This window comes from Hibiscus syriacus, unplaced genomic scaffold (genome assembly GCF_006381635.1).
Source record: "Hibiscus syriacus cultivar Baekdansim isolate YM2019G1 unplaced genomic scaffold, ASM638163v2 tig00116951_pilon, whole genome shotgun sequence".
NCBI lineage: Eukaryota > Viridiplantae > Streptophyta > Magnoliopsida > Malvales > Malvaceae > Hibiscus > Hibiscus syriacus.
In genome coordinates, this window is record NW_024063482.1 from 5,160,811 (window position 1) to 5,187,895 (window position 27,085).

Here is a 27,085-nt window from a genome sequence, read left to right on the forward strand (position 1 = left end):
TTAGATATATTGGATATTGCCCTATTTTTAAAAATATTATATAGAAAATGATATAATTCAAACTAGAATAATCATCAAATTGTTTAGGTCCGACAAAATCCATCGGTCATCTTACAGTCACAATGTATTACGATCTATTTTAACTTGGGCATCATTCTCGTTTTGACTTTATGGCCACCGCCGCAGTCACTGTCTCCGGCAGCCAACGCTCGGTCATGGATGGTAGCTATCAAGCACTTTCCGCCACAAATAAATTATTTAAAAATAACGTATAATGATTTTCTCTTGACTAAAATTGTTTAACTTAAAAATTTGTTTAAACTGCGTTGAATCTCGTATTCATTTCTTAAATAATAATTTTAATTTGTTGTTAACTAATATTTTAAAAATAATCATTTTCTCATTAATTAAATACTTGATAATGTATGGCATTAATTTAACCAATAATAAAGTTAATAAGAATAAAGATTGTTATTTTTAAAAATGCCATGTCGAGTACTAGTGTTTGTAATATTTTTTCTATTTATATATTAAGGAGCACAAATAGAGAATTTGGTCCCTTGAGTAGTTTTTTTCTTTTAAAATGGACAATGTTTGGAGTTGGAGTTTATAGTTGCCTCTCTTAATAATTTCGCTTTTTAATTAGAAACCACCGGTCTTATTAAAAATTGAAAATATCCAAAATTATATTAAGGGTTTACAACTACCATTGTAAACTAAATACATAATTTGGATATTTTTCTATAACATTAAAACTAGCCACTTAGATTATATAAGGACCATACATGGAAAAAGTAAAAAATTCAACCAAAAGACTCAAATAAACAATAGATATAAACAAATCTGATTGCATCGACAAACGAACCACAAAAAATAGATTAAGCTATTGAAAGACCACCAAAAACCACAAATTAGAACTGAGCATCGTGAGAAACTATCGACGAACGTAAAATTGTATATCCACATTCAATCTGAGAGACTATAGCAGGGAAGATCAACATGATTATAAATAAGCACCATCTTGATCAGTCGTGACGTCATCAAATATAACCCTGTGAAAACATAAAATAAAAAGAACAGCCAAACGACCAAGAAAGAAGACGATCACAAAAATAAAGAAAAACGTGTCACAAAGGTAAAATTATTCTTATTAAAGACTAAAAAAAGAAACAAAGTGAAAAATAGAACATATGATAGATAACTAGTATTAAAATCGATGCCGTCATCGATTGAACAAAATCAAAATAGAAAAAGTTAATATGATTTATAAAAAAAGGGTAAAACTTTAAAGAAAAAAAAGGGGGGGGGAGAGCGGCCAATAATAATTTCGTTTTTAAGATTCGAACATGAGTATTTTCTTAGGAGTTAGGAATGCAATGTTCCCCTTGAGTAAATGATACAATTACAACTCTAGTCACCGTGAAATACTAATAATTTAGTTTATTCTCTTTTACCGTTTTATTAAATGAAACTTTTCATTTGACCCCACTCATGAATTAAAAAAAAACAATTTGAGCCATTTTAATAATAATAATAAAGCTTATATCTTTAGCTCTAAAAATTGTTAATTTTATGTAGACTCTCATCACAAATTCCCCACTTTGCCCGGTTCTTCCATATCCACAAATAAGATTAAAGAAACAATTAAAAGGACAAAATTTTAACTATTTAAAACTTGAAGCTATCAATTGACTACCAATTAAATTGGGTACTTAATCTAAAAGAAATAACGGGGCAAGGTGCATGAACCGTTGTACGTAACTTAGTTAAAAAACACACATTCAAACCAAAAAGATTTTGCGGACGTTTGACATGCTAAGATTTGATAGCAACTAATTACTGTTTTTTTCTTCAAGTTCATCACAGTGTTACGTTCTAATTAACTGTTTAATTGATTTTATTAAGTTTAAGACTTAAATTTACATAAAAATATGATTACTTATTTAATATATTAAAAATTTAGGGTTTACATAAATTTCCATAATCTAAGCTTACATTCGAATATAACCAAACATAGTGACAGATTTAGGTTATATTCAGGGTAGGTTGGAATATGAATTTTCTTCAATTAATTATTTATTTTACTGATTGTGTGTACTCTAAAACATGTCTGATCTGTATTGATCAGACATAGATGTCAAAAACATATGTCTGATCTGTATTGATCAAGCATAGATGTCAAACACGAATACTTCGAACAAAAATAAGTCTTCTTAGCTAAAGAAGGTAAGCAACAGGTGACTGAAAATAATAAACTATGTATATTGAGATGTTATGGATTTACAGTTGAAGTAGGATTGGATTACTATGAAGTGTGAACAAACCTCAAAAATAAATAAATAAACAAATATATTTTTTTTAAAATTGAAGTAAAATGAGACTAAAAAATCACCCACTTTAAAACCTAGTCACACAGTGCTTCAAAAAAAATACCACAAATGTAACCCTTGCCAAAGCAATGAAAAATAAATTACTTTTACAGTTTTACTCCCACATAGCAGTGTTACTTGGACTCGAGTAAGTGAGAGATACGAGTATATATCCGACATGGTATACTCAACTGTTCGAAGTTTTTTTTGCTCCCATATAATTGGAGGTCCAAATCCCGACATCCATATTCGAATATTTGTCGCACAAATATTGAATGTGGATACTTTAAACGAAATAAAGAGTCGGGATAACACAGGTGGAAAGTGTAAAACCTGATCCGGGTATTTCACAATTTCGTGGTAAGCTGAGATCCTGCAAGGCTGCAACTTTTGAATCAAACTTCAAGCTGGCCACTTTATCCTCAGTGTGGATGCATCTGAAATATGAATGTCACATTCAGTCAATCATGAGTATAGGACTAAAGCTTTAGGATTTCAAAAAAAGAAAACTTGATAAATTAAGTAGAGCAACGCATTAAATCTATGTTAATCAGATTCAGGCGTGTGTTGGATACGAGTATGTTCAAGTTTCCAAGATACTTTAAGGGTCATATCCACGTATCAGTGTCTAGATATACATCGGATATGGATATCGGTCATGGGGTAATTCAAGAAGAATTAAAGAGTTGGAACAACATAGCATTGGATTAAAAGCTTAAGGAGTTCAACAGCATGATAATGGAGTTACGAACAAATATGGCAAATACTATTATCAGCTTAAGCACATTTGGACATGATAATGCAAAACCGGACTTTCTTACGAATGGTAAAATAGATGCAGTTGTGCAGTCACATCCAGTTATGTCTCAAATGCCTATTTTCATTGCTCCCTATCTTCTATTCTTAATCCTACAAAACTGACATTCCACATATGTGGCATTATTCATAATTAACCCGATTATATCTGCAGATCCATGACCTTACAGGATTGGTTTTTTATGAAACCGGAAAGGAAATATCAGCTTGAAGTGGTAGCAATTTACATGAAACTAAACAAACACGAGGCATCGTTAATCATCAAGAGGCATATTAGCAATTTCCACCAGCAGTCAGTCAAGGCATGCAACAAATTTATAACAGATGTGCAGGATCTCCACCAAGAAAAGACTAATTCATCAAAGAGACGTTTATATGTTAATATGTCAAGTAAAAAGAATCAATTTAGATTGGCCCTATGTCGTTAGCATGCTTACCGTGTAATGATACACAAAAACCTCAGGAAAGAGACATGTTCCTATCCTTAACCAAGTTCCTCAATTCTCGTAACTCTGGAGTATCCCTTGAATAAAAATCCGCCTCCTAATCATCAAAGAGACGTTTATATGTTAATATGTCAAGTAAAAAGAATCAATTTAGATTGGCCCTATGTCGTTAGCATGCTTACCGTGTAATGATACACAAAAACCTCATGAAAGAGACATGTTCCTACTCCTTAACCCAAGTTTCCTCAATTCTCGTAACTCCTGGAGTATCCCTTGAATAAAAATCCGCCCCTCATTTCCATCTTGAAGAGATTTTAGACAATCCTCAAGAAATTTACAGTCGGCCACTAGTGCTTCCAACTTCTCATGAAGGTCGGAAATTTCGTTTTGAAGACTGACCAAATCAGTTTTGTTGCAATCCTCAGAACCCTTCAGTCCATTGGAAACGGAATGATTGTTTCCCTTACTAACCACTTGATCTTTACTTATTGAAGTATTTGACTGTTCCTGAGAAGGAACACTTCCATTAGACACTGATGAAGCTTTCTGCACTAGCACGTCATTACCTTCCACCTCAGGATTTGCATGTTCATCCTTTTCATCAATGGACTCTTGCAGATGTTGGTCTCCGTTTGCTTCTGTATCAAAGTATTCCCCATCAGAAATGTGTGGTGAAGTCACGTGATGAGCAAACCCGATAACTCTCATCTCCAAATCTCGCAGACGTTCATAGATGTATAATTTCTCTTCTTCACATTGTGACCATGCAGATTTGGCAACAAGATTATCATCCTTTACGGAAGATGTAGTCGTACTCTCCATAGAAGCCTGTCTATTCATTAAGTTGATGCTTGCCTCAGGTAAAATCTCCATCAGTGCTTCATCTGTTATGTTTAATCTGTAAAATTCAAGCTCTGCTTCCAGATCTTGTATTTCTTTCTCCTTTTCTGACAGAAGATCATTAGCTTTATCCAGGGCATCTCCATTGTGATCAGCTTGCTCATCCATCATCCTTAGGTAATGCAGGGTCTCCATCTGGAGTGCCGACTTTTCTTCTTGCAACCTTGTAATCATAGCCATGGCCTGGTTGGCAGCTATCGCAGAGGCATTTCTTTCTTCCTCGAATTCCTTGTGTAAGTCATTCACACACTTCCGGTAATGCTCATTTTGCCGTTTCAGCCTATCGACTGGATCTTCACCTTCAATTTCATTGAAAGTGCTTTCATGCAAAGATTCAAGGCTGCCAAAATCACTTCTTTGAATGAAGTAGTTATCAAAACTCTGAACCCCATAATGATTGGATTCGTCAGTTGTCTCAAAGTCATCATCACTATGACCTCGTAAACAAATTCATTTATTTCCGTAAAGTAGTTATCAAAACTCTGGACTCCATAAGGATTGGATTCATTAGTCTCCTCATCAAAGTCATCGCTATTATCTTGCAACTCGGGACAATTGTTAAATGATAATTGAATCCCTTCTCCCGAAGAATACTGATCTGGCAATGACCGATCTTTGTTAACTCCATTATTATATGTCGGCATAGGTTCTTCCATAACAAACATAGGTTCACTTTTTTCTTCACCACAGACAGGTGGCATATACACAACACGAGGATGTACCACAGCAATATCATCTACAACTCGATCAGTTTCAAAATCAGCTCCAGATGATTTGCTTATCAACTTCAGGGCTCTGTCCTTGTTGATAGGAATATTTTCATTTTTACTTGCTTCAGTAACATCTGCCACTACAAATTTCAGGTATTAAGCCAGTATAAGATAAGGCCAACACATATATACGCATATACATGTAGAGAGAAAGGGAGATAACTTACACTTTCTCAATGATGTTTCATAAGGATTTTCTGTAACATCAATTGACGTGGGCTTATCAACTTTCTCAAGGCAGGATGATGCAGGAATATCATCTAGAGAAATAACCTCCGGAAAAATCGAACGATTGGATTTCTGATCAGCCAGCTGCTCGTTACTGTCACATGCATCATTGTCGCTGAGGACATCAGGAGGCAAACATGTTACATCATAGTGCTCATTAGCATCAGACTGTTTTCTTCTAGCCGAATTGCTGCATAGTCTTTTAGATGGAGCTTCCGGAGCAGATTGAACTAGAGAATCTTTTTTACTCTTATACGTATCAGGAACCATACAACTGCTAACCTCGTCTTCAGAAAATGGAATCTCATGCTCTGATTCAGAAGTGATCTTCAGCTCAGTGTATCCATCATGAGATGGAGGATCAAATCCAGTTTTTCCAAAACAAGCCTCCACTGGTGCAGAAGACTTCTCCTTTATCTTCTTCATACCACTTCGACTTCTTAAACAACGTGGAAAATTAATGTTTGACTTTGCAACCGCAATGCCACGTGATTTTAGGGGGGATAATCCTTGGGCGTTTTGCCCTGGAGTCCAAGGTTCATTACAACATAGACACACGTAATATCCAAAACCTGCAGGATCAACCCCCAAGTTTCCTAAAGAAACCCTCTGCATATATGAGTAGGATTTGGTATCCTCAATGTGTGATGAGAGACAATTCTCACACACACTACGACCGTCAACCAGCTTCCCATGAATGTTGCAGGCAATCAACAATGAAATCTCTGATCTATGCTTGCTGCAAAACAGATTCCAATAATATCCGGGTTCTTCACTTCTGAAAACATGATCAAGCCGAGAGCATACAATGCAAGGCGATTGCAATCCACAATAATGGGCAAATCTCGTCAGCAGGTAAGATAAGGAAGCATCAACAAACAGCAGAACGATCAGAAAACATTCACAAGCAGCGGACTTGAGGACGGTTGCAAACCCCTTATAAATCCTTTGTACATGAGAAGTATCGTTTATAGCCATTTCCCCAACAATTTCTCTAGGATACCACAAGGTTCATAACTGGATGAATACCAAAAAGTCTTAACTCTTAATCGATGCATAAATCAGTTCTTAACCTTGCAATACAAAGCTGACAATCCCATCCCCGATTCAACGCGGCAAGCTTCGATTACAAGATAAAAAAACAACCAATCAAGTCAGTAATAGCCCCACTTGACAAAAAGAAAAAATATCAGTGCAAAGCAAAGTTTCCGAGCTATAAAAAATGTATAAAGAACAAAAAATGAAAACACAATCACAAATGCATATACTCGAACACTCGAGACGATTGCCACAACGGTGTATTTCGCTTCAACTCATTTGACACAAATAAAGATAACAAACTAAACCCATTCTAAGAATGTAAGAATTTGGAACCATATCAAATTCAAACCTTCATAGGCAATAACAATTAAGTGAAATAAATCCTTTAAAGGGTCCAAAAAAAACAATATTATTTAAAAAAAATGAATTTCTTGATAACCAATAATTAAAGAGGACAATGGAGACAGTTTAGAATTGAATCAAACAGTAAACTGCAATCAATTCACATATGCAGTTGGGATCATCAACCAAAAATGACAGCAATTAAATTAAAACCTGAAACCTACCTCATTAATGTAAATAAACAAAAAAGAAAGAAAACCCAATAATCAGTTCCATTGAAACAGCCAAAACAACACCTAGGGAAGCTTTATAATCCAAAACCCAATATCACAATGAACTATCAATTACAATTCCACATATTGTTCATGATGAAAAGCTTGAATCCAATACCAAAAAAAAACTAGAAAACGATACCTTATGAGGAATTGAGATGAAGATGATGATGAGGACGAGGAGAAGAAGAAAGGAAAAAAAGAAATTTCTTTTTTTCCCGAGAAAAGGACTGACCGTTGAATCCAATTGTTATGATTAATTAAGGAAAAGATCTAAAATTCTACATTTTGGTGTCACTATAACTATAATAAGCTTCTGCATAATTAATCATACAAAAAACCATTACTCTTTGCTGTCTGTTCTTTTCTTTTCTTTTCTTTTATAGCTAATGTAAACTAATGTCAATCATATATGTTAATGGATGAGTCAAATCGAACTGTAACTCGATTTTTTCTAAAGAAAATTATATTGGGTAAACTATAAGGATGGTCCTTATATTTTCGGTATGTCCGATTTTGATTACCGATTCAAAAAAATGATTTTGGTCCCTTACGTTATTGATTCATTCGAATTTGATTTCTAGGCCGTTAACTTCCGTTAGCCTATTAACAAAAGTCTGCGTTGATAATTAAAAAAAATCCACTTATCATTCTTCTTATTCTTCTTCCACCATAAATATGTAAAAGAGAATAATGAACAAAGAGAATAATTATTTCTTTTTCTATTCTCTCCTTCACGAGGTTATGATGTTAGTTGTGCGTGTATTATTAATTAATGGTTGTAAGTGAAAGTGAAATAGTATAATTATATTGAGTATGGAGGGGAGGTTCATGGCGGTGAAACTTCTAATTGTTTGTTTTAATATCAACTTTCTATCCTTGTCGCACAATATATATTTTAGTCATCAAGTATTTCTGAATTTTACTTAAATGAAAGTGATTCTAATTTGCTATTCTTTAATTAGGGTGACCGATTACGACAATCTGTGTTGGAGAAGGTTCAACTTCAAGTGAAGCAGCTTCAGACAATTCCATTCGTCAAAGAGAGTTTTTCAAAAACTTGGTGAAAAAAAAAGCAGAAGTGGAAAATATAAACAAGAACATAGAACTTGAAGAGCATATGGAGTAGTTGACAATGGAAGTAGGTTGCCTCACAGCAACGTGCCAGATACAATGAGAACATGATTATTGCTCTCAGGTTTAATCTTCAACAAGTTTATGCTCAAAGTAGAGAATAGAGATAGTAAGAAAGGATGTGTTGATAGTGAGGTTGATGATACAACTTCATCTTGCAATGGTCGAGCCATTGATTTCCATATGCTCTGCAAGGAGAATAGCAACAAGAAAGAGTTGATAACTTGTAAAGCTTGTGCAGTGAATGATACTTGTACGCTCTTATTACCTTGTAGGCATCTCTGCCTATGTAAGAGCTGTGAATGTAAGCTTAGTTTTTGCCTCATATGTCAGTCATCTAAGTTTAATTGTATGCAGGTCTTTATGTAATGATATAACATCAAAGTTTTAATTATATCCAGCGATCTTATGAAATGACAGTTGCTAGTTGTTTGCTAGTTTGATGTTCAAAGGCTCTTTTTAACATACGTTTGATAGTAAGAATTTGACACCTTCACTAACTTAAGTTGTAGGATGAGTGTTCATTGTTATTGTCTTTTTTCTGTTACAAGTAGTTTTTATTTTTGCCTTGCATGTGCTGCCTGATTTTATGTATTTTTAAGAAGTAACTTGTTTGGGTGACGTGCCATGTGATTTATGATAATGTTATTGGTGTGAGAGATCTCTTTCTAATGATTGGATAAGTTTTAAAACAGGATAAGATCAAAATATGTTTAAGAATTCTAGAGTCTTTGTCATGTAAGTGGTCATACAGTAGTTGAAACATGCAGTGTGGGAGTTTATAAAGTGAGTGTAGATTGAGGTAAATCCCAGGCTTATACAGAATGCTTCTAGGATAGTGAGGCAAGGTTTCTGTTCTAGTATTTGGTCATATAAAATGTTTGAAGTTCTGAATGACAAGAGGAGGAGGAGGAGGAGGAGGAGAAGAAAAATGACAGGTGAATTCTTTTTTTAGGTTTTAATTGTCAACTCATACTTTCGTTAATCGATCAACGAGAGTTAACAGTCGAGGGACCAAAACCGAACAAATTCATAATGTAAGGGATCAAAATCATTTTTTTGAACCGGTGATCAAAATCAGGTAGACTGAAAACATAGGGACCATTTGTATAATTTATCCAATTATATTTCAATCCAAATTTAACCCCATTTTTACTGTACAAAACTAATAATTATACCATGCTAAGGAGAAGGCATCTCGTCGTCATTTAAGAAATCTGATTGTCGAGTTGAAGTGTCTTTACCGTGGTGCCATTAAAGTGGAAGGTATCTCAAAAGTTTCACAGTAAGGATATCTTAACATTTTGTTAGAGAAGAGACTCTCAACTCTATCAATCATTTTAGGATGTAATATTATAACGTAAGATGTTAAACTCTTTAGAGTCTGTTTGGATCAAGGAATTTAACATTCCCAACAGGCATATTTGTTTACTGATGAAAGATACCCATGTTTGGTTGGATATAATTTCCAAGTGAGGGTAATGTTATAATACCAATAGTAATTTTTGGGGTTTTATTCCTGGGAATGTTATTCCCGTATGTATGTTAGGTTTTATTTTATTCCCGTCCTAAGGGCTAAAATACCCATTTTCTCCAGCTTATTTCTGCGCGATATCTTATTCTCCACTCCCTTTCTTCTCCCCGCTAGCATATGTTTCTGGGTTCCTGCTCACTTGCCTCCCCAAATGCCTTAAATTTAGACCCTCTAAGATAACTTCCCAAGTTTCCACTCTCAGTGTTGAGACCTCCATCAAGGACCCTCAAAACGACATTGAATCATTGTTTTCATCCGACACTGTGGAAGAGATTGATTGGAAGCGTGGCAACAGGCAATCCAACACCGGTAAAAAGGCAATCCTCTAGTGTAAAGCTCGAAAACATTAGCAAGAGCTATAAAGGAGTAACGGTTTTGAAAGATGTGAGCTGGGAAGTGAAAAAAGGCGAGAAAGTTGGATTGGTTGAAGTAAACGAAGCAGGGAAAACGATCCAAATGAGAATTATAGCTGGGCTAGAAGAACCCGATTCGGGGAACGTTATAAAGGCTAAGCCCCACATGAAAAATTGCGTTCTTGAACCAGGAATTCGAGGTTTTGATGACTAGGACGGTGAGGAAGAAGTTTATGAGTTCCTTTAAAGAGGAAATGGATATTTCTGAGAGGTTAGAGAGGGTTCAAAAGGCGATATAAGGGACTACCGAGGATTTGGAGCTGATGGGAAGGCTTTTGGATGAGTTTAATTTGTTGCAAAGAAGAGCTCAGGCTGTTGATTTGGATGAGGTTGATGCTAAGGCTAGCAAGTTGATGTCGGAGCTCGGGTTTTCTCTTGAGGATTCGGATAGGTTGGTTGCCAGTTTTAGTAGCAGCTGGCAGATGAGGATGTCACTTGGAAAGATCTTGTTGCAGGTAAAATTATTAATTTGATATCATGATAGTTGCCTAGTTTAACCAAAGGTTTCTTTTTTGCTTTGTTAAATGAAGTAGGGGAAATGAATTCTTGAGCCTAATTTGTAGAGGTTAAGAGGTATAGGAGTTCACTTCTAGAATTGCATAGGGGTTGATTCGTTGATGGCTAACAATATATTGTTTTTAAATGTATATTTTCATAGTAATAGTAATGTTCAAACAAATTGTTTACTTTTGCATAAGTTATAGCTATGATTGGACTCGGGCTGCAAATTTTTACTATTAACGGTTAACTTGTTATATCTTTTGATGATGCGTAGGTTGTTAATCCATGGGTCATGCGTACGATACATAGTAGAGAAAATTGGTATTCTAGTTGTTTTGTTGATATAGATGTAAATTTGCAGGAACCTGATTTTTTGCTTTTGGACGAGCCTACAAGTCACCTTGACCTCGATATAATTGAGTGGCTTGAAGGGTATCTCAACAAGCAAGATGTTCCAATGGTCATTATATCCCATGATAGAGCTTTTCTAGATCAGCTGTGCACAAAGATTGTGGAGACTGATATGGGTGTTCCCAGGACATTTGAGGGTAATTATTCTCAGTATGTTGAGGCGAATGCATCATGGTTGAATCTCAATGCTGGGAGATGCAACAGAAGGAGATTGAGCAGACAAAAGATTTGATAAGCCGGTTAGGTGCTGGGGCAAATTCTGGTCGTGCTTCTTCTGCTGAAAAGGTACGATTGAGAAGGATTTATTCCTGAAATATATTCCATTTCATTTTCTAGGAATGCAAGCTGTCTGCTTTGGCCATTGTTGTATAAAGATGATAAGTTTTATGTTGTCATAACATTATCTGGTAAAGACTTGAAAAGGTACGATTGATGGAATGAAATTATTCCCAGATTGCCAACCTTCTTGACTGACTGAAATCTTTCAAATGAGTGCCAGAACTTCTTCTTTCTTTGTCAAGTTTATAATCACTTCTATCATATGGATTAGTTTTCTATTTTGGACCACAAATGATGCACAATTTGGATCACATGAGGATGTGTATTTTTCTTGACATGATCATGGCCGCTTGTATTAGCGACATTCAGGCGGCTTTCTTGCCAGGTTGGAAAATTTTTGATAATATTTTGTTTGCTCATTAACTTTTGCATTACAGAATTCGACACTTGGGATTCCTGCACTTCTGCTAATATGTTAGGAATACAACTGCTAGAGCTTTAATATTGTTGCTTCTGCACTTGGGATTCTTGTACTTCTGCCATTTTTGAAAGTTGTGTCAGAGTAAGAAGTCATGGCAAGCTAGGCATAATGGGATCAAGATTGTTCAACAAATTGCTATTTGATTGGTTGTGCGGTTCTTCCTCACTTAAAGTCCCTAGTCGAAATCATAGAACATGGGATTCAGTGTCCGATTCGGGCAAAGTAGTTCTTAGAGCTGGGTTTGATTTAGCTAGAGACCTCTTATCGATGATTTCCGGGAAGTTTTGGTATCGATGATATTCTCTTCCTTTCGGTTACGTCGGACCCATTCGACGATAAACCACCAGTTTTGGTACGAAAAATTCGGGTTTCTGATTCTCAGGCTCAACAAAAACAGAGTTCTTGAATGGTGAGACAATGACTGTGGGGAATCCATGATAGCACCAAGAAATGAACCTGACAAAGCAAAAGAAAGCAACTTTTGCATATCAAGTCATCCAAAAATAATAATAACTAGAAATCAAAACGATTCCATGAACAGAAAGCTTGACAACCAAATTAGAACCCAGCATCACCAAGTTTTCAAGCCCGAGTACATGAGAATTTGAAGTTAAAAGGCTTAACTAAGCTGAAACAAGCATGATTTTGCAAAACTTGCTATAAGGAGATTAACTTTCACACAGGCTGCTAAAGCTAAAACCTAACATCCTACAATTAAGAAACCAAAACTTGCCAAAATCCAGTAGCCAAAGAAAAAAATGTGTGTTTTTATTAAGCTAGCAACTTAAAACCACCCAACATGCAACAAAACAAAAGCGGAAGATAAAGTATTGGCTGCATTTTTTAAGGCCGTGGTTTTATCATTACTTTGATAAAAATTAGCACAGATAATGCTGAATGACGGTGAAATATAAAATTATAGACAATATGATTTTTAGTGTTATATTTTTTTACTTATTGAATTATGTTTTTTAAATATAAATTCATGAGATAAAATAATAATGATAAAGTATGCAGAATTAAATAAATATAAAAGATAAATAAATAAATAAATTATTGTATATAGAATATATAAAAAATATATATATTAGATAACAAAAATAATTTACATCTTTTTATTATTATGAATATCTATGAAGAATTTTCACAATGTAAACATTTAGTTACATGATGTAAAATTTTAATATATTTTTACATAATTATGTAAAATTAATATTAATTAAAATTAAAATAATTTTAGTTACATGATGTAAAATTTTAATATATTTTTACATAAATTATGTAAAATTTAATATTAATTAAAATTAAAATAATACATGATATATTTAAATACTCAAGTAATATATTATCAACAAATAGAATTTTTATATAAATAATTTTTATTTAAACATTTAGAATTCACTTGTTAAAAATATAGAACAAGGGCAATTTGGTAAAATATACATTCCAGTGATCTTTTAATCCTTCAACCAAACACTGTAATCTTCCATTCCTGCCAAACCAACTAAACACAGTAATGTAACATTCCCAGTAATCCTATTCCCTGGTAATCTTTTATTCCCACCGGTAATCTTACATTCCGTGAACCAAACGCACCCTTAGTGTTATATTGATTTAGGCTTACAGGATGAATGAGGATAAAATTTCATGCATTCAAATTATCCATTTTTTTAGCCGTTCAATGATAATAAATAAATGTGTAATTAGAGAATTTTATACGATGTAATTATATTATAGATGGATATTTGACTCGAATTCAATGATTTTTATCCAATTTCATAAGATTGTTTTTTTAAAAATAATATAATTGGGTTTATGTTAGGATTTTTTAAAAAGTTAAATTATATCAGATCTAGTTCATGTTTAAGGTAAAAAAAAAAAGTTTGACCAGATATAATTTTATAACTATCCCTCGTATATGTAGGGATAATTGCAATAATACACATTTCTTTATTTGTTAAATTAATTCCTATTTTTACCTAATAAAATGAAATTTATATATATATGGGGTGTGTTAGGTCGAGTTGGATGCAAGTTTACCTAAAAAATGAGTTAATTTTCAGGTCGGGTGGAATCTCCTTGAGTTGAGTCAAATAACAAATGAAGGGATGTAATACTTTAGTTTGATTTGATGGGCCAAAAATTAAGTCGAACCTGACCCATAATCGTCTCTAAACTGAATCCCATATCTTTAAAAAATATTGTATAAGCTACACTTTTAATACCTAAACTATTACTTATGTTTAGTTTATGTTTCAATTTGGTACATGTGTTAAAAAATTAACATAATTACTAATGTAATAATTTTTTAATTTTTTCAATGATGACATGACATTACATATTGATACGTCAGCATCATCGTTAAGATTTTAACGACAGATACCAAAATGAAACTTAAACTAAATATCAAGTATGATTTTGAAAAAAATAAAGATCATGTACCAAAACGAAATAAAAGTAATAGTTTAGGAACTAACATGTAGTTTACCCAAAAATATTTTAATAAATCCAAAATAGTATTAGACGATGATATTATAGGCCCAATCATTACGAAACCACGCTCCACACACACGCCCAAAGCGTAAATATTAGCAATACACCAGCTTGTAATTGCTTCGATTTTCTTCTTCAATCCTCTCCCTTTTGTTCACTTGATTTAAGTATTTGCTGTGAGTTTGGGTCTTGAAAATCTCCTCTCGACCATGCTTGCTCGGCTCGCGTCTCAGCGTTTTCTCGAGATCCGTCAAGCTTTCCGCCTATCTTATCAGGTATTCATTCCCCTTTACTTCTTTCTCGTCATTTCCGTCATTTTCTGCTCATCCAAACACCTCCTCGATCTCATTTCCCTCTACCGAAGGCGTTTCGATCTTTCTCCACTGCCTTGAACTAAGTAAGTTCCAATCTTTCCTCATTACAATGCCAATTTTCCGGGATTGTTTCGTTACTAGAAAAAAAGATGACTGATTGAATGAATTCGGGTTTTTCTTTTTCCTTTTCAATGCAGCATCTTGATACCCCAGATAACAATCCCGACCTTCCATTGGAATTTTCAGTGGCGAACAAAGATAAGGTTAGTTCAAATTCAAATGCTTGCAATTGGAGTTATGGGTTATATTTTCTCCATCATTGTAGATTGAAAAGCTTATGACTTTGAAGGTATTAGTAGATTGGGTAAAAATTTGAGGAGCTCTTGTGAATTCCAATATGTGTAAGATATTGAAATTGTCCCAGACTTGTATCCAATATGTATATGCGGACATGGGAATAAGGATATTGACTTCCAAGGATCTTTTGAATACATAGGAAAACATTAAAAAAATGAAATTTACTCTATCTGAGTTCACACCGTGTCTGAGTATCATAGGTTCGAAGAATTCTATGATAGTAGAATACATTTTCTTCTCTCTCTTGTTACATCAATCTCTTTTGAATTGTATGGAAGTTGAATCAGTTTTAGATTTACCTTTGGTATTTTAAGTGGCTTATTATAGTAATTTGTAACGTTTTTAAAATCCAAATTTGATTATGGTCTTAATCCATTTTTTTTTTTTTTTGCAGGTCAAGGAGATATTGTCACATTACCCGTCCAACTACAAGCAATCTGCAGTTATTCCTTTGCTAGATCTTGCTCAGCAGCAGCATGGAGGATGGCTTCCTGTTTCAGCAATGAACGCTGTATGTGGCATGAATAATGTTAAATAAATTTGATTGCATGCGTTAGTGCTCTGCATTTTTTACGTTTAAAACTTCTAGAAAGTCGATGATATTTAGTTATTATGAAGAATTAGACCTAATTTTCTTTTGGACTTGAAAACTAGTCACCTATTGAGGCGGAGTCTGGTATTTTTTGGCCTTTATATTAAATGTTTTTGGTTTCTGGTTTGCTATAAGTATGCTGTTTTTAAGCCAAAATGCTTTACAACCTTGTACTTCATGACATATGTATGGTTTTTAGGATTGCTTTTCGATAAACTTTTTTGTTCGAGTCCCTGCTAAGTACTTGACAACTTGAATAAAAAATTTCCAAATCTTATATATTATATTTTAAACAATTTCTAGGGTCTATTTTATGATAAATTACTAATGCCTTTTTATGTTCTTTTCCCCATTTTTGGTAGCATTTATGCATGTCCTATATTGCTGGTAAACTTTTAGCAAATAGGTCACAGATTTGATACAGCTGACTGCTGACTTGATATACTAATATCCAGAGAAAGGGATAAGTAGTGTTAACCAGGCCAGCAAGTCGCTTAAGATTGTCCTACTATTGCGCTCCATTTTTACGGCACCACTCAAAGCAGAAGGGGAATTTTTAAGCATGTTAGTACTGGACTAATAGTACCTGATCATGTGTTAGCATACAATGTTATATGACTGAAGATTGAAGTTGATGAATGTATAGGGCCTCTGAGTAAAGGAAAAGTTGATACAAATTTAGGAGTACAAAGCAAGATAACTAAATCTAGAATTGTTTGAGCCGAGGTTCACTTTGACTGTTAGACTTTTGTCATTTCGAATTTTGGTTAGATCTTTTAACCACTGTAACAGTGCTTGCTTTAAGCACATTTTTGTTTGAAATGAAACACTGGTACTGGTAAGTCCATTCAGAGAATTCAGATTCTTATATGTGGCTAAGCGAATTAGTTAAACTAATTTGAATGGGTGCAGTCCTTTTGTTAATGCAAAAGCCACACGAGTTTTATTCTGAATCAAACATGTATGTAATGGTCTGTGCAGGTTGCGAATGTTATAGAAGTTGCTCCTATTCGTGTTTATGAGGTTGCAACATTTTATTCAATGTTCAATCGGTCAAAGGTCAGAATTATATCTTTATTTGGCACCTTGAAGCCTCTTTATGGTACTGTCAATGGACAAAGTTACAGTACCTAGAGTTTATTCAATTGTTCTCAGGTCGGGAAATACCATCTATTGGTTTGTGGCACAACACCTTGTATGATTCGTGGTTCACGAGAAATTGAAGAAGCCTTATTGAATCACTTGGGGGTTAAGCGCAATGGTAAGCTTTGTAATTCTTACTTATAATTAGACCTCTAGCAAAACACATGTCAGAGTTTGACATTTTAGATGACATAAAATATTGAGTACCTATTGTTTTGTTTTCAGAGGTAACGAGCGACGGTTTATTCTCAGTTGGAGAAATGGAATGCATGGCAAGTCTTTTCCTGTTGCCTGTCCAGATCTGTGTTTTCTAAATTAGCTTTTAGCTTCATTTTTACGGTATATAGTAGGAATGGAAGTAATCATATTTATCAATTTTTTGGCGAGTGTTCCCAGAGGATCTCTGGAGAACAAATGCACGAAAAGGGTTTTCTCCTACAATACCGGAAATTTGGTTGTGTAGCTCAGTATTCAGAACGCATGAAAACCTGTTTGCGATAACCTGTAGGGTGTTTTTGTCGAGAAAAAAAAATGCAATTAGGAGTTCAAAGTCTATGCTATGCTGACCGGTTTTCATTATTGGACTCACAAGTTTGACATTTTACTAATTCCTGCAGGGATGTTGCGTAAATGCTCCTATGATCACTGTTGCCGATTACTCCAATGGATCTGAGGGATATACGTATAATTACTATGTGAGAATTCCTTTCAACTTTCTTTGTTGGGGGAAAGAGGCTCAAATGTTGGGGTGTTGAACCCCAAACATATTGGATGCCACCTTTTATTAATGGTTGCATGAACTAACAGAACTAAACTGGGTTTAAGCTTAATCTTTCATGTTTAATAATGCAGGAAGATGTTACTCCAAAAAGAGTAGTTGAGATAGTTGAGATGCTAAGAAGGGGAGAGAAGCCACCGGTAAGTGCAACACGTTCTCCTAACCGGAATTTATCGGTTTTTGCTTCCATAGTGACGCGACTAATGCAAGTTTCAATTTCTCTCCCATATTTCAGCATGGCACTCAAAATCCTCAGCGTATCAAGTGTGGACCAGATGGTGGAAATACGACTTTGCTAACTGATCCAAAGCCTCCCCCATGCCGAGAACTCGATGCCTGCTAATGGTTACATGCCAGTGCTGTCTCGAATAATGCAAAGCTTGGATTCTTCCAGGCTTCTTTGGGTGTATTTTCATGTTGAATTTTTCAAAGATCAACCAGTCACATACTTAAATTTCCCATGCAATTTCAACTTGGCATAAGTTACGAGATGAATCGAATTGTTTTGTACGAGACGATCGATGTCGATGCACTCGCTGCTATAACCTTCTATGAAAGTAGGCCAGAATTAATTGTTGCGAGTATTTGAATACCTTGACCATCGGATTTTCTCGGTTACAAGTTACAACTGCCTGGACGTTGTTTAGAGATACGTTATTCAGATTTGGTAAAGGTGATGTAGTTCAACATTATTTCATCTTGTCTCATGAGATGAGCAAACATATTTGAATATGAACATAGAGATGATCCTCCAAATACGTAAACATCTTTGAAAAAAAATATACATACGTAATATAAGATTACAAATTTTTGCAAAAATCTTAATTACAAAAATGTATTATAGATTTTACGAAAGATATCGAGATATCTTTTGAGACTCTAATGCTGATTGGATAATGGATTTTACGAAAGATATCGAGATATCTTTTGAGACTCTAATGCTGATTGGATAATGGATTTTACGAAAGATATCGGGAGTTGCTCGGTACTTGATGTGGAGCTTTGAAGAGTCTTGGAAGGTTTAGGTCTAGCCTGGGACATGCACACAGAGGCTATTGTGGTTGATGTCGATATCAAAGAAGCTTGGAAGTTACTCGAGCAAGGTCGTGATATGAAGCTTGTATCACCCCTTATGCTGCACATTGTGGACTGGAGGTTGACGTTCAGGCATATTCCGCGTAATGGAAATATGATGGCGGATAAGATGACGAATAAAGGTGGCGTAACTTGAATCGAGAGCAGAAAATGCAATGAAATGCTGGCGATGGCGATTTCGATAAGATTTATTAATTAACATAGACTTATCGCATTGAAACCCAGAAATAGCGACGAAACTTCTTTCATTCGTCTATTTTATTCAGCTTTTCAACTGCAACTGTCGTCCCTAATAAAGCAAAAGTGAGCTGTGTTGTTACTCTTTTCCACCACGTTAAAAGCTGCCCAGAATAAACCACGCCGAATTTGGACGTGATTGGCGCCTCTGACTTTATGTATTTTCACAATACTTGGCAGTTGCGCTCGTAAATTATCGCTACTTAATCCATTCTTGCCTTGACCGAAAATTAATTTGTAGAAAGAAGAATTTAGACAAATAAAGTATCAGTAATATTACGTATGAAAATGGTTTTTTTCCATTATAACGACGATAAATTATAAAAAAATGTATACGATTGTACATCAAATCCTATAACATTCTCCCCGTACATATATATATATATATATACAGTTGTACCAAGACAGTAATTCTAATGGAATAAAAATGCATCATCATTTACACTCGCTACAAACTTATATTTTTTCTCTCAATTTACTTTTTATTAAATAAACCAAGATATAAACTTTTCGAATCTATCAAATCAAATTCAGTTCATAAGTTATAATAAATTTAACAATTTAAATTTTTATATCATATTTATATTACTTTGTATATTAATTTTATTTTTGTAATCTTATAATATATTTTAGATATTCTTATACATTATACTTATATTTATATAGTAAAAGGAGGGCCGACATTGAGGCCAAACTAGGTTCCCTTCAAGGATTCGTCGGGTAAAAAGAATTCTTCATTCACACTCGGCTTTATGTGTACTTCGATGGTCAACAGTCAAACCATCAATTCTTAATTTTTGTTCTAAATATATGTAAATATAAACATTACAACATTCTCCATGTTGAAACCTTCAACATTCTTCATTCACAACCGGCAGCGTTTGCAAATCGGTATCGGGATCCCTTCCCGAGTTTTCGGGCAGTCCGACCGAGAAGGCAATTCTATCTTGGGCCGTCTTAGGCTTGTGTATGGATATGGAAAAGTTAAAGCAATAATACAACATTCTCCATGTTGAAACCTTCAACTCTGAGAAAAAGCGTAGTGGGGTTTTGGTTCGGAGAAAGGCCGATGAGTCGATTCATGTGCACTAGAAAGGAGCTGCAGAGATGATTGTAGCAATGTGTTCACAATATTATGGGAGCCAGGGGAACCTACTGTCCATGAATGAAGACGAAAGAGGCAGAATCGAAACTATAATCGAAAGCATGGCAGCCTGTAGTCTACGGTGTTGCGGAAGACAGTTATCGGATAGAGCAAAATCGCAACTGATAATTTGAGAAAATAAAAATGAAGATAAAAGAGACACAAAATTTACGTGGAAAACCCCTGAAATATAGGTAAAAACCCGAGCAACGTAGAAGAATTTCACTATGAGAAAATAGGAATTACAACTTCTCTCATCTATCAAAGAGAAAACAATGATAATTCTCTCTTGATAAAAAAGGAGAAAACAACTCTCAAGAAACTCTCTAAAATCTCTCTAGTATTGGAAGAAAGCTAGAATGCTTTGGGATGGTTTTGAAGCTAAATGAGCTAGGGTATTTATAGTTGAAACTTAAGGGCTAATCTTATAAATACCCTAAAATTTAGTGACTAAAGTTTATAATTTACCCATTTAATTTTCAAACATTATTGCACCTAATTTTGACATTATTGCACCTAATTTTGACATTGCAATATTAGGTGCCTAACTTGAACCAATTTTCCAAGCTTTGATATTCAACAATCTCCCACTTGAAGATTTGATTGGGTAAATTTATCAGCGTTGATCGCCTTCGTCATGAAATCTGCTATGTTGTCTTTGGTATGGATCTTCTGTATATCTACCATTCCTTCTTCCACCTTTTCACGAATGAAATGGTACTGAACTCGTATGTGCTTAGTCCTTGAATGAAATGCTGGATTTCTTGCTAGATGTAAGGCGCTTTGACTGTCACAAAACAGAGAGACATACTCTTGATTGTGCCCAAGTTCCTCCAATAGCATCTTCAACCAAATTGCTTCTTTACTGGCTTGTGTAGCTGCTACATATTCTGCCTCTGTTGTGGACGTAGCCACAACTGACTGCAATTTTGAAACCCAGCTTACAGCTCCACCAGCAACTTTGAACACATATCATGTAGTAGATTTGCTTTTATCCAAATCCCCTGCATAGTCAGAATCTACATACCCATTAATTAGTAAGTTTGATCCTCCGTAACATAATGCAACATTTGAGGTCCCTTTGATGTATCTTAGGATCCTCTTTACTGTATTCCAATGCTCTTTGCCTGGATTCGCCATGTACCGACTAACCACTCCCACTGCTTGTGCAATGTCTGGTATTGTGCATATCATAGCGAACATTAAACTTCCCACTGCTGATGCATACGGTACTCGAGACATCTCCATCTTCTCTTTTTCATTGCTACGACTCATACTGGAGGATAATTTGAAGTTAATAGGAAGAGGGGTAGAAATTGACTTACAATCTTGCATGTTGAATCGTGACAAGATCTTCTTCAAGTAATTCTTTTGTGAAAGTCAAATCTTCCTATTACTTCTATCTCGGTGAATTTGCATCCCTAGAATCTTGTTTGCTGATCCCAAGTCCTTCATTTCAAATTCCCTAGCCAGTTGTGCCTTCAATTCTTCAATATGATATTTGTTGGGTCCTGCAACCAACATGTCATCCACATACAACAACAATATAACAAAATCATTATCACCAGACCTCTTGAAATAAACACAAGGGTCTGCATTAAGTCTGTTGTATCCAAGGCACATAATGAAGGAATCAAATCTCTTATACCAACACCTCGGCGCCTGCTTTAGACCGTACAGAGATTTGTTCAACCTGCAAACCAAGTTCTTCTTTTCGTCTTCTTCAAAACCTTCAGGCTGGAGCATATAAATCTCTTCTTCAAGATTTCCATGAAGAAAAGTTGTTTTAACATCTAGCTGTTCCAGATGTAAATTCAATGTAGCACACATTGCCAAGACTACTCGAACTGTTGTTAGTCGAACCACAGGAGAAAAAAATTTCATTGAAATCAATACCTTCTTTCTGAGCATATCCTTTGACCACCAGTCTTGCACGATACATCTCCACTTGATCGTCACCATTTCGCTTGATTTTGAAAACACATTTGTTACCAATTGGCTTCCTTCCTTGTGGTAGTGGCACAAGGTCCCATGTATTATTTTTATGAAGGGCTTCGATTTCTTCTTGCATCGCCATCATCCACAGTGAATCATCTGAGCTGTTTATTGCCTCCTGGTATGTTGAGGCTCACCGTCTCTGTTAAAAGGCAGTATGCAATATTACCTTCTATAACATAATCTGAGTGCCAATTGGGACGTCTTCTCACACGATCTGATTGACGAGTTCTTGGAGCTTCAGAACTCTCTGGTTCTTGTTCATCATGTGCTGGTTCTGCTTCAGAAGAATCTCCTTCTTCAAACTCTTTTTCCACATGTATCTGAGTAGTCTCTGACTTTTCAGCGCTATCATCGTCTTCTTTTTTGTAGTTTATCTTCTACAAAGATAACATCACTGCTAATGATCACTTTGCGGGAAGTGAGATCCCACAAGCGATACCCCTTTACTCCATCAGCATACCCCAAGAATTTGCATTTCCTGGATTTTGGATCCAGCTTTGAAATTTCTTGGGCGTTGTACATCACGTACACAATACTTCCAATATGGAGGTTTGAATAATCAATTGGTTTACCAGTCCATCTCCATTGGTGTCTTCAGCTCTATTGCAGTTGATGGAGCTCGATTCACCAAATAGCAGGCGGTATTGACTGCTTCTGCCCAGAATGATTTTTCTAGGCCTGCGTCCCTCAACATTGCTCTTGTTCTTTCTAACAAGGTTCTGTTCATCCGCTCTGCCACTCCATTTTGTTGAGGAGTGTTCGCCACTGTGAACTGTCTTTTGATGCCTTCTTCCTTGCAAAAGTCATCAAATTCTTCGCTTGTGTATTCTCCTCCATTATCTGTTCTGAAACACTTGATCTTATTTCCAGAATCAAGTTCCACCCGCGCTTTGAAGTTTTTGAAAGTTGAAAACACGTCTGACTTCTTCTTAATAGGGTACACCCAACATCTCCTGGAGTAGTCATCAATAAATTAGACAAAATATTTTGCTCCGCCTAGGGATGTAACTGGTGCTTTCCACACGTCAGAGTGAACCAGTTCTAGAACACTTTTGCCTCTAGAATTTGATGTGTTGAATTTCAACCGGTGCTGCTTACTTGTTATACAATGCTCACATAAAGTAAATGATGCCTTTGTTAAGCCTGGAAGTAGCTTTTGCTCCACAAGGACTTTCATTCCTTGTTCTGACATGTGTCCAAGTTTCTTATGTCATAGCATTGCAGAATCTGAACTACATGAGACAACAGAGGCTTCTGCTTCTAGCAATGTCTATCCCTTCAGCATGTACAAGTTTGCAGCTATCTTTTCACCTTTCAGCACTACAAACGCTCCACGGAACACCTTCATGATTCATTTCCGTGTTTCAATCTTGTTAGCATTATTATCCAACAATCAGTAGGATAATAAATTTTTCTTCAGACCTTTCACGTGCCGCACATCTCGAACAACTTTAATTGTTCCATCATACATTTTCAATTTGATGGTTCCCACGCCAACGATCTCTAAGGCATGATCATTGCAACTATACACAGATCCTTCTGAGACAGGTTCATAATGATGAAACCATTCTCTTCTTAAGGTCATGTGATATGTTGCTCCCGAATCAATGAGCCATATATCTGCAAATCGTTTTCTTCCTTCCACGGTGGTTGACGCTTCACAGCATAGAGCATCTCCATCATCTGAAGTGTTTGCGGTATTGCCTTGTGGATTGGAGTTTTTATTTAGACTCCAACAATCATTCTTCAAGTGACCATTCTTTCCACAATTGTAACACTTTAAATTCTTCTTGCTTCTCGACTTCGATCTACCATGTTTGTGACTGCTGCTTTGGCCACGTTCTGTTGATCTCCCTTTCATCGTTGTCATCGTTGTCATCGTTGTCAACGCTTCTGCTTGTTACAGATTTACTTGTCTGTCTTCCTTGTTCTTGCTCCGATTTTCTTCTTGTAGAACAGCAGCTGCAACGTCATCGAAGACTAGACTGGTGACATTACTGTTTGCCAAGTTGATGATGAGTTGATCATATGAATCCGGTAGACTTTGAAGTAGAAGTTCAGCACGTTCTTGTTCTCCAATTTTACAGCTTAAGGATGTAAGCTAAGAAAATAAAGTGTTTAGTGTATTTAAGTGCTCCGTCACTGAAGTAGATTCTGGCATACGGAGAGTGTACAATTTTCTCTTAAGAAAAATTTTATTGTGCAACGATGTGGCCTCGTACAGTTTGGTGAGATGATCCCATATCTCCTTAGCTGTCTTTTTCTCCTCGATGCTTGACAATACTTCATCTGCTAATGCTAGATGAAAGTTTGCCATAGAATTCCCGTCTATTTCGATCCATTTGTTGTCATCTGTGAAATCTACCGGCATTTCACTGATAGATGCTAGACACCCGTCTTTCCTCAGGATGGCCTTCATCTTCAATTTCCACAATGAGAAAATTCTCCCATTGAATTTTTCAATATCAAATTTCGTTGCCATAGCTTCTTTTACGGATAGCTCCCACTATTTCACTATCGTGAATAGTTCTCTGAAACCTTCAAAGAATGAGTAATACCTTCTTACTTTCTTATGTTGAAGGATCCACCTTTTGGTAGCAACCACAAAGACAATAAGCAGATATTACACACTCTAATCTAGCTCTGATACCAATTGTTGCGGAAGACAACTATCGGATAGAGCAAAATCGCAACTGATAATTTGAGAAAATAAAAATGAAGATAAAAGAGACACAAAATTTACGTGGAAAACTGAATAATATAGGGTAAAAACCACGAGCAACGGTAGAAGAATTTCACTATGAGAAAATAGGAATTACAACTTCTCTCATCTACCAAGGAGAAAACAATGATAATTATCTCTTGATAAAAAAGGAGAAAACAACTCTCAAGAAACTCTCTAAAATCTCTCTAGTATTAGAAGAAAGCTAGAATGCTTTGGGATGGTTTTGAAGCTAAATGAGCTAGGGTATTTATAGTTGAAACTTAAGGACTAATCTTATAAATACCCTAAAGTTTAGTGACTAAAGTTTATAATTTACCTATTTAATTTTTAAACATTATTGCACCTAATTTTGACATTGTTGCACCTAAACTTGAACCAATTTTCTAAGCTTTGACATTTCAACATTAGGTGCATTGCTTTAGCTCATAAGCAAGTTTCGAAAGAAGAAGCAGAAGAATACGATGATCGGAGTGGAAAAACACATAGAAGAATAAAAGAAGACGGTTTAACGTTGCTTGGGATAGTTGGTTTAAAGGATCCCTGTCGTCCAGGGGTCAAGAAAGCCGTGGAAGCCTGTCAATCTGCAGGGGTGCGCATCATAATGATTACCGGGGACAATGTTTTCACAGCTAAGGCTATAGCTACAGAATGTGGAATTCTAGGACCGGATTACCGGGAAGGAAGTGGAGAAGTCGTAGAAGGTATCGAGTTTCGGGATTACACACTTGATGAGAGAATAGAGAAGGTAGACAAGACCCAGGTGATGGCAAGTCTCTCCATTTGACAAGCTATTGATGGTACAATGCTTGAACAGAAAGGTAACGTGGTTGCGGTCACAGGGGATGGCACTAATGATGGAGAAGTCGTAGAAGGTATCGAGTTTCGGGATTACACACTTGATGAGAGAATAGAGAAGGTAGACAAGACCCAGGTGATGGCAAGGTCCTCTCCATTTGACAAGCTATTGATGGTACAATGCTTGAAACAGAAAGGTAACGTGGTTGCGGTCACAGGGGATGGCACTAATGATGCTCCTGCACTAAAAGAAGCCGATATCGGACTTTCTATGGGCATTCAAGGCACCGAGGTTGCTAAGGAGAGCTCGGACATTGTCATACTGGATGACAATTTCAGCTCAGTTGCCACAGTTCTAAGATGGGGCAGATGTGTGTATAATAACATACAAAAGTTCATTCAGTTTCAACTTACCGTAAACGTCGCTGCTCTCATAATCAATTTCATCGCAGCGGTTTCAGCCGGTGAGGTTCCCTTGACTGCGGTCCAACTTCTATGGGTGAACCTCATCATGGATACCTTAGGTGCTCTTGCCCTTGCAACGGATAGGCCGACTAATGAGCTCATGCACAAGCCACCGGTCTGTCGAACCAAACCCCTAATTACGAATATCATATGGAGGAACCTCTTAGCTCAATCCGTATACCAGATAGCTATTCTGTTGGTCTTACAATTCAGGGGCGAATCGATATTCGATGTGCACGAGAGGGTAAAGGACACACTCATTTGCAATACTTTCGTCCTATGCCAAGTTTTTAACGAGTTCAACGCAAGGAAGTTGGAGAAACAGAATGTTTTCGAAGGCATACTAAAGAACCAATTGTTTCTCGGAATCATCGGAGTAACGATAGCTCTTCAGGTCATCATGGTGGAGTTTTTAAAGAAGTTTGCAGATACAGAAAAGTTGACACTATGGCAATGGGGAGTTTGTATCTTTCTTGCAGCATTTTCATGGCCGATAGCTTGGTTTGTGAAGCTCATACCTGTTTCGGGCACACCCTTCTTCGACATCGTTAAGCAGGCTATCACCTGCAGGAAACCTTCGACCCCCCAGGCTCGGGATTCGATGTCAAATCCAGTAAGGCTCTGAAAGAATAAGCAAATAAACTGTTCAGAATCAGCACTAACAACGATGTAATATTACAAACAATACCAAGAGAGTCCAATCTGATACTAACCCTTCCATGTTCTCGAACTCATATCATATATCTAGGCACATTCACTCCATCTTTGGAATTCAAAAATCCAAACTTAGTCGGAGCAGGCCAGTTTTACACACACTGCCAGAAGTTGTTAAGCAAACGATACCGGGAACAGTACTCGAGCCGTCGGATCCCGGATTTGGTGTAGGGGGGTTTGCTCTAACTTTACATTTGATTTTGGTTTCTCTAGCTAAATGCCAATGGTTGTTCTATTCTTATGTAAGGATTTTTTTGAGGTTTACTCCTTTGTGAGCTTATATATATATGTAGTCAAA

The 27,085-nt window shown here is 35.9% G+C and overlaps 2 protein-coding genes and 3 pseudogenes across 2 annotated transcripts; 4 read left to right on the forward strand and 1 right to left on the reverse strand.

The window, feature by feature from the left end:
- Nucleotides 1-2,325: 2,325 nt before the first annotated feature.
- Nucleotides 2,326-7,343, reverse strand: LOC120188792 (myosin-binding protein 3-like). The gene is made up of 5 exons (XM_039192189.1): nucleotides 7,327-7,343; nucleotides 5,469-6,698; nucleotides 5,020-5,381; nucleotides 3,814-4,945; nucleotides 2,326-2,806 (listed from the first exon to the last, which is right to left on the reverse strand). The coding sequence occupies exons 2-4, from the start codon at nucleotides 6,505-6,507 to the stop codon at nucleotides 3,836-3,838; spliced, it is 2,511 nt and encodes an 836-aa protein (XP_039048120.1). The 5' UTR covers nucleotides 6,508-6,698; nucleotides 7,327-7,343; the 3' UTR covers nucleotides 2,326-2,806; nucleotides 3,814-3,835.
- A 657-nt stretch (nucleotides 7,344-8,000) lies between these two features.
- Nucleotides 8,001-8,687, forward strand: LOC120189056 (annotated as a pseudogene).
- A 508-nt stretch (nucleotides 8,688-9,195) lies between these two features.
- On the forward strand, nucleotides 9,196-11,539 carry LOC120189057 (annotated as a pseudogene).
- A 3,033-nt stretch (nucleotides 11,540-14,572) lies between these two features.
- On the forward strand, nucleotides 14,573-18,065 carry LOC120189149 (NADH dehydrogenase [ubiquinone] flavoprotein 2, mitochondrial-like). Its single transcript, XM_039192481.1, has 9 exons — nucleotides 14,573-14,705; nucleotides 14,942-15,007; nucleotides 15,496-15,612; nucleotides 16,675-16,752; nucleotides 16,849-16,954; nucleotides 17,062-17,108; nucleotides 17,454-17,531; nucleotides 17,689-17,754; nucleotides 17,850-18,065. Exons 1-9 carry the CDS (start codon nucleotides 14,640-14,642, stop codon nucleotides 17,955-17,957), a joined length of 732 nt encoding a protein of 243 aa, XP_039048412.1. The 5' UTR covers nucleotides 14,573-14,639; the 3' UTR covers nucleotides 17,958-18,065.
- Nucleotides 18,066-18,653: 588 nt separating this feature from the next.
- On the forward strand, nucleotides 18,654-26,736 carry LOC120188525 (annotated as a pseudogene).
- The last annotated feature ends 349 nt before the right edge of the window (nucleotides 26,737-27,085 follow it).

What these genes read in the sequence shown, in the direction of transcription:
- LOC120188792 (XM_039192189.1), bottom strand. Translation starts at nt 6,507, where the DNA reads ATGGCTATAAACGATACTTCTCATGTACAAAGGATTTATAAGGGGTTT. An exon ending in TGAAACATCATTGAGAAAGT is followed by an intron (nt 5,382 to 5,468) that starts GTAAGTTATCTC and finishes TGAAATTTGTAG; the next exon opens with TGGCAGATGTTACTGAAGCA. An exon ending in ATGAATCCAATCCTTATGGA is followed by an intron (nt 4,946 to 5,019) that starts GTCCAGAGTTTT and finishes GATGACTTTGAG; the next exon opens with ACAACTGACGAATCCAATCA.
- LOC120189149 (XM_039192481.1), top strand. Translation starts at nt 14,640, where the DNA reads ATGCTTGCTCGGCTCGCGTCTCAGCGTTTTCTCGAGATCCGTCAAGCT. An exon ending in CTTTCCGCCTATCTTATCAG is followed by an intron (nt 14,706 to 14,941) that starts GTATTCATTCCC and finishes TTTTCAATGCAG; the next exon opens with CATCTTGATACCCCAGATAA. An exon ending in CAGTGGCGAACAAAGATAAG is followed by an intron (nt 15,008 to 15,495) that starts GTTAGTTCAAAT and finishes TTTTTTTTGCAG; the next exon opens with GTCAAGGAGATATTGTCACA.